We start from the raw sequence: 9,805 nt of genomic DNA, 5'->3' as shown, positions 1-9,805 counted from the left end.
CCCCCTCCCCAAGGCTGCGGCACAGGGCTGGCAGCGCCCAGGCACACGCGTGTGTCCCGTTCCCCCCCCCCAGCCGCCCGGGGTGGGGGGGGCCCAGCCCCATAGCCGAGCAATGCTACATATAGAAGGGAAGGAAAACAAACGGCCCCCAAACCCGGGGGGGGGGGCTCAGCACCTCCAAGAGAGACTTCATCTCCTCCTGCCTGCATCAGGGGCAGGGGGACACGTTGGGGGGGGGGGGGGGCGGAGCCCACCCCACTGCATCCCTCTTCACAGCAAAGCAGCAGCTTTGATATCCCCCAAGGACCACCACCCCCCCCCCGGGGGCCAGGACCCCCTGCTCCCTGCCGGGGAGGATGCGGGATGAGGCAGCGGCTCCTGCCTGCACCCCGCTCATCTCCCCATCCCCAGCCGAGCGAGGGGGGTGAGGCTGCCCTAGACACCCCCCCCCCTTGCCCCCAACCAACAATGAAACGCTTCCCTGGCACAGGCAGGCTCAGCCCCGAGGCATCCGGTCGCAGGAGATGGCAAATCTAGAGGAGATCTGGCCCATGCCAACAGAAATGACACCACCGCCGGCCGGGGGGGGGGGCAGCGGGAGCATCCTCCTTCCCCCCCCCCCCCCCCCCCCAACACCCCATCCCCGGCAGAGTCCGCGGCCCCGGGGCCCCCCCCGGGGTAGGGCTCTATGCTACGACAAACTCTGATTTCATGTCTGCCTTGACCTCGGGCTTCCACACCGAGTCCTCGAAGTCCAGGTCCAGGCTGCCCTCGCTGGAGACGCTGCTGTTGCTGTTGGTGCGGCTGGACTTGCGGTTGGGCAGCCAGTGGTAGGGGGCCCGCGCGTCCCTCCGCGCCTTCCTGCGCAGCCGCTTCTGCTGCATGAGCAGCTGCAGCCGCTCCACCTTGCAGCGCGTCGCCCGGTTCTCCGTCTGCCGCAAGCGGTCCCCTGCAACGCCACAGAGGAGGTTGTTATGGGGGGGGGGCTGCCCTGCACCCCGAAACCCTATGGATGCACACACACACCCCTCGCCCTAGAGCAGGGTCCTAACCCAAGCCCATAGGATGGGCAGCACCAGGCTGGTCCCCCATGGGGAGAAGCCCCTCTGCGTGGTGCTGTGCCAAGGGAGTGGGGGGGCTTTCCCTGCAGCACAGCAGCCGGTGCAGGCCTGGCCCCGCTCTGCCGTGTGGGAGGACGAGCAATTGAAGCTCCAAGCGTGGGCTCCGGTGCTGGGGAAAAGAGGGAAAAAAAGGGACCCTGCTCCAGAATAAACTTGGCCGGGAGAGCCCCCGAATGCTGCGGATGCTCCAGCATCACCCTCCAGGGCCGTGGGTGGGAACACGCCAAGGGAAGAGCGGGGCACAGGGGGACAACCCCTCTCTAAGGGCAAACAATTCCACCCCAGAGCAGCCAGAGGAGGGTCCTGGTGCAGCAGAGCCACTGGTGGGAGGCTTGCGGGCATCTCTTCCCCATCCTGGAGCCAAGGGGGCCCGAGGGGCTCTGGCCAAGTGGGGTGAGCCCAGCCAGGACTTGTCCCAGTGGGGGGGGAGCAGGTTCCCCCCCACTCACGCCATGGGATACAGCTCCGGCCAGGCAACCAGGAGCTGGTCCAAAGCCATCCCCAGGGGGGAGCCTGGACCCCTTCTGGCCAGGAGAGAAGGGAGAGAAAACGCTGAGGGGAGGACAAACCCCAGCCCCAACACCAGCGATTGCACCCCAGGACCCCTAAACCCATCCTCGGGCAATGGGCTTGCAAATAGGGGTGGTCCAGGAGCCAGAGCCCGGGTGCCCCCCCCCCCAAACCCTCAGACCCTGCAGACCCCCACCCTGGCTGGTGCCTTCAATCAGCAGTGCAAGGAGCAGCCAACAGCCAGGGTCAAACACACAACCCCATTGAGGCTGTTATGGGGTGATGCCACGCAAAGGGGGGGCAGCTCGGGGTGGGGGGGGGCCTGCAGGGGCTCCTGAGCCCATCCCAGCCACCAAGCCCTATGGACAGCAGCCCCATCCCACACAAGGCACGGAGCAGGCGGGCTCACCGCTGGGCTTGCACATCCGGATCTGGCTTTGGCACTGGACGACGGGGTGCAGGGGTGGGGATGCTGCGGCCGCCGGCAGCGGCTCTGAGGTAGTTTTGGTGGCGAGGTCCGGGGAGGCTGGTGGCGAGGAGGAGGACGAGGAGGAGGACGAGGAGAACTGCGTCTGGCAGCGGAGCTGCGTCAGGGACTGGGGCATGCCCTGGTAGTGTCGCGTGGCGCTGAGGAGGTCGTTCAGGATCTGCAGGATGGTGCCGATGTCCCTCCGCGGCCGCCCGCTGCTGTCCTGGCAGTTGGGGTGCAAAGTGCCTGCAGGTGGGAAGGGGGGGGGATGAGACGAGCCCCAAGGACCACAGTGCCCCCCCCCCTTGCCCAGACCCACAGCCCCATCCCAGATGGGCTCAGCACCACGCACCGGAGAAGGTCCCTGAGAAGACCCCAGGCGCGTGGTTGACGAAGCTCTCGATGACGGCACCGGGTTTGCGGGACCGGGCGGCGGGCGCGGGGCTGCTGCCCGGGGAGCTGCTGCTGCGGGTGCCGCACTCCACCTGCACGCATGGGAGACACCGGGTCAGCCTCTGGGAGCGGGATGGGACGACACAGCCCCACAACACAAGCCCCTTCTGCCCCACACCCCCAACGGGCAGAGTGACCCCATAGCAGGCAAGGAGCAGCAGGTCCAGCAGGCACCACCAGCCCCGGTTTTACTGGAGCACAAGGAACTACGGTTATCCCACCCCTCCATGCATTGTGGAGTCACCCCCATCAGCCAGCTGTGCTGTGCAAGGGGAAAAGGGAAGCAGGAGCAGAGAACGGTGTGTGAAGATGAGCAGAGGAAGAGCCTGGATCCCACCCTGTCCCTGAGCCCTTAACCAGGACATGGGAGCGTTTTGCAGCCCCTGATTCCAAGCATGGGGAAACCGAGGCAGGGAAAGGCATCACCACAGCGGTGCCAGGCTGCCCAGCTTTGCTCCCCTACCCCGAAGGCACCAAGAGCCCTCCGTAAAGAGACCTCACCTCTGAGCAGGAGGAGACCACGCTGCTGTTCACCGTCTGCGTGCTGGCCCCGTGCGACCGGAACATCCCGGCGGTGACGGGGGCGGCGTGGGGGGTGTTACAGTACATGGGGGGGGCCGGCGCGGTGGGCGCGGGGCTGGGGGCCGGGCTCTGCTGGCACGAGGCGGGCACCACGGGGATGCGGGTGAAGCCGGAGCCGGCGCCGGGGTGCAGCGTCCGGCAGTGGGGGCTGGCGGCGGCCCCCGCCTCGCCACGGCTGGCGATGAGGTGCCGGTGCTGGAGCTGCCCGCTGCTCTGCTGAGCCGCCAGCTGGAGCTGCACGAACATCATGTGGTCCCCCACGCGCAGGGCCAGGGTCAGCGGGGACCGGCCCGACAAGAAGTCGTTGACCTGGGGAGAGAAGGACCCCCGTCAGCTCCGGTGTTGCGCAGTGAACCCATGGCACGGCCCCCCCCCGCCCCACATCCCACATCCCACAGGGATGGGTCTTTAGGGCAGCAAAGGGGTGATCCTCTTCCCACAGCCCTTCCCCGAGCCCGGCAAGCCCGGCCGCTGTCCCGGCATGACCCCAGCGCGGTGCCAGCTCCATCAGCTGATGATGCCGGGAAGGGGGGGGATTTTTCCCCTCCTGCCCTTTATCTCCCAGCACAAAGCACCCCGTGCCCCCCCCAGTGAGGCCACTGCAGGCAGGAGCACTGTCCCAGCCAGCCCAGAGCCCGTGGGGGGCAGCTGCACCCCCGGCACAGCGAACAAGCTCCGTGCAGGAAGGATGGGGAGGGAGCAGGCGAGGACATGCCGGGTCCGGGCTGTGCCCACTGCCATGCCTTGGGGCTATGAGGCAGGAAAGGCAGGGGAGGGCAGTACACATCCCCCCCTCCACGTTCTCCCCCCGGGGCAGACCCAGTGGAGCGGCTGCAAGGGCAGGATTTGCCCCTGCCCACCCCGGAGGCCTCATCATCCTCACAGGCAGGTGATGGAGCAGCTGCAGCACGGAGACAAAAGCAGGGCCGTGACCCTGCCCAGGTCGCAGCTGCAGAGGGGGGGGCCCCAATCCCCAACACCTGCTCCTTCCCCCCCCCCCCCAGTGGGCATAAATCACTCGACATCTGTGCCAGGGAACAGGGGAGCCCCCCCCCCCCCCCAAGATGCTGCGGTGGGGAGGGGGCTGCACGGCTCACACACAGGCAGGGCTGTGGCAGGACACTGGGTCACCACTAATGGGGATGACGCCACCGCACCCCCCGCCCCATTCCAGGGCGCAGCAGGCACCGGCTTCCCCAGCCCATCGCGGGCACGGCTCCGGCACACGTCACCCGCCCCCAGCCCGTCGGCACCCTGGGATGAAGCCCAAGCGGAACCAACACCCCCCTGACCCCCATCGCCTCTTCCCTGCCCCCTTGCAGAGCTCAGCACCCCCCCCCCCCCCCCCGGTCCCGGCTCCTCCGCACCCGCTCCGGTGGAGGCCGGTTCTGAGCAGCCGTGGGAAAAGCAGCTTTAAAAATACCCTGAGCAAAGCCCCAAGCAGGGGCCGCGGAGGAAGGGGTTGGGGGTGGGAAGGAGCCGTGGCCGCTCCGGACACGGGGGTTATGGGGCGAGGGAGCCCCAGCGGCAGCAGGGTAGCGGCGCCACAGCCCCCATCCTGCCCCACCGGTCACGCTCTGCCTCGGGTGCTCTGCCCGCAGCCCACGCACTCAGCCGCGACCGCCTCAGCATCACCTCAAGGGCTCTCAGCATCCCCAGGGCACCCGCATGGAGCCCCCCATGGGTGCGGAAGGGGCGCAGGATGGGCACGGCAGCTCCCATCCTTCCCCCTGCAGGGACCCCAAGTGGGGTCTCATAGCCCCACCCCGGGTTCCGTCCCACACGGAGGTGCAGGAGCACCCACACCAGCCTCAGCACCGACCCCAGCACCGGCTGCCCTCGCTCGGTACCGGAGCTGCCTGGGGGAGCCCCGAGCACCTCCCGGGGCCCCCTGACGTCAGCCAGCGCCGGGGCTGCCTCCCTGCTCCATCTGACTCACACCTGCCTGCGCCCTGCTTGACCCCTCGCCAGCATCAGGAAGAACCAGAGCACCCCAAGCCCACACTTCCCAGCAGCACCATAAAGATCCCCAGCAGCAGGGTCACACAGACACCCCCCCACCCCCCCAAATCCCTCCTCAGCTCCCCATAGGCAGGAGCCGGTTTGGCCCCTGCAGCCCTCCAGGGCTCCCAGCACCCACCCCACACCGCTGCCAACCGCTCCCCCCCAGCGAAACCCGGCCGCTCCAATGCAAACACGTCCCACCCAGCGCCTGCTCGGCCGCCCACAGCCGCCCGGGGAGGACCCGGTCCCTGCCAGCCTGCTCTGCCATGGGGACCGCCCTGCGAGATGCCTTGGGCCCCCCCCCAAAGCTTCCATGGCCGGGGGTCCCCCAGGACCCTGGCAAGCCCTGGAAGCAGGGGCGGGGGGGGATGTGGCTGCACCGCACCGGGCTCAGGGCCCACAGGGATGGGGCAAGTGCCTCCCTCCCGGCTGCTTCTGAGAAACGCGGATGACTCAGGGAACGCCGCATTCCTGCCTCGCTCCAACGCCTGGCCCCGCGTCACCCCCAGCCTCAGACACCCCCGGCCCCCCCAAGCCCCTGCTGGCACCCCCCAAAAGCACAGGCAAACGGTCCTGCTCCAGCTCCTTACAGATGTGGAGGGGGAAGTCAAACCCAGACAGAGCATGAGGGGGGAGCAGGAAATGCCCCCCCCCCGGCATCCTCTTGCACTCTCCAGCTGGACACAGCTGTGGCTGACAACTGGGTCCCAACACCCAGACACCCGTGCTGGGGGGGAGCTACTCCATGCCAAGGAGAGAAGGGGCCGGAGCGGCCCTGCCACATCCCACGGCTGGGCAGGACGTTGTGTCCGTGTGTGTCCCCCCCCAAATCAGGCAGAGGGAGCAGGGGAAGGAAGCGCTGAGGCTGCAGGATCCAGCGCCGGCTCCGGGCACGGCTCCGAGCGTGCCCAGCGGAAGGAAGCGCACGGAGCCCTTCCAGGAAGCCCCCAACCCGCCCGGACCGGACAGGGTGGGAGGGGGGGCACAGCATCCCCATCACCTCCTCCCTGCCCGGCAGCCGCTTCCCCATAAGCACCAGGGTGGGGAGGAGGTGGCAGCGCCCCGGCCCCCCGCCGCCCCCAGAGGAAGCCGGCGCAGCTCCCCCTGCGCTGCCGGAGGATGCAGGAGGATGCAGGAGGATGCATGACGCAGGCAGCGCCGAGCAAAGCATGAATGAGAGGAGTGGTTTCCTGTCCCCCCCCCCCGCCCCCCAGGTGCTGGCGGTTCCTCCTGCACAGCCCCAGCTTCCTGAATCACCCGCCCAGGAGGAACCTGCAGTGGGCAGGAGGCACAGAGCCACTTCCCGCAGCAAACCCGGGCTGCCAGGCCCCCAGCCCAGCCCCGAGGGGAAAACCAGGCTGCAGGGCCCCCGGGGGCCCGCAGCCTGCAGCCCACAGACCTCCCCTCTGCTGCGCTTGCCCTAATGGGAGCCTTGCTGGCCATTACGAGCCCCAACAGATGCAAAGGGTTCCCCCAAAGCCCCTCTGCACCGGGCAGCTCCATGAGTGCCCTGGCCCTGCTGCTGCTCCCCAGGACATCCCACCCCACTGGGGGGGGGGGCTGCAGCTGTTGCAGCCCTGAGGCCAGGATATGCATTGGGACCCCAGGACCCCTTCCATAGCTCTGCACCCCAGTGGGGATGGGCAGCACCCCTTGAGCAAACCGGGCTCCATGGGGAGGGGGAAAGGCAGAGGCCAGAGCTGGCCCAGGACTCCAGGTCCGAGCTCAACCCCTTGGTCCACAATGGGTTAAAGCAGCTGCCAAAGTCAAGGTCACCCCGGGCAGCCAAGGGCACCCGGGGCAACCAAGGGCTTCTAGGAGCAGAGCAGCCCTGGCCCTTGCCATGTGCCCACGGGGGCACAGTCATGCCCCTACCAAGCCCCCCCCCCTTGTCTGGCCCTGGGGCAGGCAGGGCTCAGCCCCGGCTCCAAATGCAGCGAAGCAGGTTAAAACAACCCCGTCATTAAGGCAGGGAAGCTGCAGCCTCGGCCAGAAAGGAAGGAACGAGTTCACCAGCAACCAGAGAGAGATGGAAAACAAAGGAGCCAGGGCCTGCGCGGCTGGGGGTAAATTCCACCTTCGCGGCAGGCAGCTGGCGCCTGCGCACGCACCCAGCCCTGGGAACGCTTCCTCCCCGCAGGGACCCCCCTCCACGACACCTCCCGCAGCCACCAAGGAGCTTCCCAGCTCTTCTAAACACGGCCCCCACCCGCGCCCCCTCCTTGGCACCCAGCACAAGGCCACCGAGCATCAGAGCACCCCATCACGGCACGGCCGCCCCCCCACCAACCAAGGACGGCTCCAAGGAGAGGGGGAACAGCCCCCTTTTGGGTGCTGGGAGGAGAATCCAGGCTCTGCAGCCCCCCGAAGCCCCCCGGCGCAACCCAGCTGTCCCCCCCCCCCCCCTTCAACGCTGCCATGGGGCAGGCAGCACCCCCGGCTCTGCAATGGGGGGGGGGCTGCAGCCCCACAGCCGGGAGCAGGGCCCTGTGCTGCCGACCTGCTCCGTGACCTTGAATGAGTCACTTCACCTCCCAGCGCCGCTGCCCTCCCCAGCTCCCGGCTTGTTTGGGCTGCGAGCGCTGCGGCGTGGGGCCTCCCTGCGCTCAGCGCTGCACAGGATGACGGTGCCCGCCCCGGGCACCACCCTCAGCGCTCCCAACCCCTGCTGAAGGTGAAACCTAAGAGACCAAGCACCGAGCACCAAAGCCTTTCGGGAAGGGAAGACGAGCAGGGTCGCAGCATCCCCCACGCACCCGCCTCTGCCCCCCCCCATTGTTCCCCCGGCATCAAGCCTCTCACCTGAGTTTCAGTTAAGCTTTCCAGGGCTTGCATCACCGACTGTTCTGGCCTGGATGCCTGGGACTGGAAAAAGGAGGGAGGGGGGGGGAAATGAAGATTACAAATGCAGAGAAGGAGGGGGCGTCTGTGCGGCAGGAGGGGAGGGATGACATGTCACTTCCACTATTTCTACACAAGCCCTGAGAAAGCTGTGAAATATTAAACCTGCTGCATGCCCAGCCCAGCGCTGCTGCCTCCTGGGCGAGGGCCGGGGCAGCGGAGCCGCAGGGCTGCCAGCACATCCTCGCCCAGGGCTTTAATAATAGATGGGGACGAGTGGGAGGGAAGGAGAGAGGGAGGGAGCAGCAGGAAAAGGCTGCTTACCATCAAGCCGGCCTCCACGGTGGGCACCAGCGTCAGTTTGCTTCCTTCCACGACCCCAAGATCCTGCAGTTTTCCAGAACTGAGCCGGCTGCAGGAGAGAGGAGGTTGCAAAAGCGGGGTCAGAGCGGCCTCAGCGAGGCCCAGCTACGTGCACCAGCATGGGGGGGGAACAGGAGGGGGGACACAAGCTGCAGGCCCGACTGCTCCCAGGGGACTGAGCCCCCTTCAGCATCCCCACCCCAAGGCAGGAGGTACCCAGCACTGCCCTGCCTTGTCCCCAGCTGCCCCCTGCACCCCGGGGGGGGGGGCAGCACAGGTGCTGGGGTACCCCTGCTCCACGCACTATGCAGTGGCAATGGGGCAAGAGAGCTGGTGAGGGACCCGTGGGGCTGTGTGGCACAGGAAACCTGGCCACGGGGGGGTGGAAGCACGGGGTGAGGGGCTCGTGGCCCCCCCCCGGACCCGCAGACACAGGCGGTGTCCCCGGTCCCCCCCTTCCCATCCCGGTCCAGATGAGACTCCGCAAGTTACTCCAGGCCGGGGGGGCGAGCGCAACATGGGGCCGCCCGCCCCCTACTCAAGCTTTGCTCCCCTCGGGGGGCCACGCAGCCCCCTTGGACCGGGCCTCCGGCAGACAAAGGACAACCCCCCCCTTCCTCACCCTAGGGCTTGGAGGGGTGGGGGGAGAGAGAACGGACCGGGCGCCGCCACCGAAGTTGAGCCCAGAACAAAGGGCCGGGCCCCCGCGGGGCACGACCGGGGCCCGCCGCCCACCACGGAGCCCCGGCAAGGGCCGGGCGAGGGGGGCGGCGGCCGCGCTCCCGGTCCCCGGCCCGCCCCCGCCCGCGGCCCCCCGGGCCGCTCCCCCCCCCCCCCCCGACCCGCGGAGGAATGGGGCCAGGCAAGGGAAAGGGGGGCGGGAGCCTTTGTGCGGTGCCGAGCCCGGTGCGAGGGGCCGCCCCCGCGCCCAGCCCCGCTGCGGGGGGATGGGACCCCCCCCCCCCCAAGCCGAGCCGTACCTCTCTTTGTGCAGCAGAGCCAGGCGCTCCTTGGGCACCTTGAGCCGCTGGGACAGGCGCCTCTTCAGCCCCTCCACCGTCTCCTCGGCGGGCACGGAGAGCTCATAGCGGGTCCCGGTGGTGGTGTTGATGTAGAGGTTCATGGGGGGCTCGTTCGGGACCACCTCGCAGGCGGGGGCCCCGCGGCTGCAGCTCCTGGCGCCGGGCTGCGGGTCCATCCGCCGACCTGCGCTGGAGGGGGAAGCGGCGGTCGGTCGGTGCCCGGGGCGGGGGGCGGCGGAAGCGCGGGGAGGAGGAGGAGGAGGAGGAGGAGGAGGGAGGAGGCGGACAAAGGAGGGAGCGGGACCCGCTCCACCGCACGCCCCGGCGGTACCCACGGGAACTCCGGCTGCGCTTCGAGTCCTCCGAGGATAGAGCGGGAGGAAGAGGGGGGGTGCGGGCAGCGAGCGGAGCCCCCGCGGGCCCCGGAAACAGCGAAAACG

At 68.7% G+C, this 9,805-nt stretch overlaps 1 protein-coding gene across 1 annotated transcript; it reads right to left on the bottom strand.

Moving 5' to 3' along the window:
* Positions 1 to 639: 639 nt before the first annotated feature.
* On the bottom strand, positions 640 to 9,758 carry MIDN (midnolin). Its single transcript, XM_057407477.1, has 8 exons — positions 9,701 to 9,758; positions 9,324 to 9,549; positions 8,305 to 8,392; positions 7,942 to 8,004; positions 3,055 to 3,444; positions 2,453 to 2,585; positions 2,041 to 2,346; positions 640 to 949 (listed from the first exon to the last, which is right to left on the bottom strand). The coding sequence occupies exons 2-8, from the start codon at positions 9,539 to 9,541 to the stop codon at positions 687 to 689; spliced, it is 1,461 nt and encodes a 486-aa protein (XP_057263460.1). The 5' UTR covers positions 9,542 to 9,549; positions 9,701 to 9,758; the 3' UTR covers positions 640 to 686.
* Between the last annotated feature and the right edge of the window lie 47 nt (positions 9,759 to 9,805).

The sequence above is a fragment of the Pezoporus wallicus genome, unplaced genomic scaffold, assembly GCF_028554395.1.
Source record: "Pezoporus wallicus isolate ANWC-B61680 ecotype Strahan unplaced genomic scaffold, APGP_CSIRO_Pwel_v1 contig_11445, whole genome shotgun sequence".
NCBI classification, from domain to species: Eukaryota; Metazoa; Chordata; class Aves; order Psittaciformes; family Psittacidae; genus Pezoporus; species Pezoporus wallicus.
Note: the sequence above shows the minus strand (reverse complement) of the source record. Positions and strands in the feature narration are given on the sequence as shown.

Bases quoted from the DNA above. Each gene is read 5' to 3' on its own strand.
- MIDN (XM_057407477.1), bottom strand. From the start codon at position 9,541: ATGGACCCGCAGCCCGGCGCCAGGAGCTGCAGCCGCGGGGCCCCCGCC. The intron at 8,393-9,323 runs GTACGGCTCGGC...TCTCTCCTGCAG, and splicing joins GCTCTGCTGCACAAAGAGAG to CCGGCTCAGTTCTGGAAAAC. The intron at 3,445-7,941 runs GTGAGAGGCTTG...TTCTCTCCCCAG, and splicing joins AAAGCTTAACTGAAACTCAG to GTCAACGACTTCTTGTCGGG.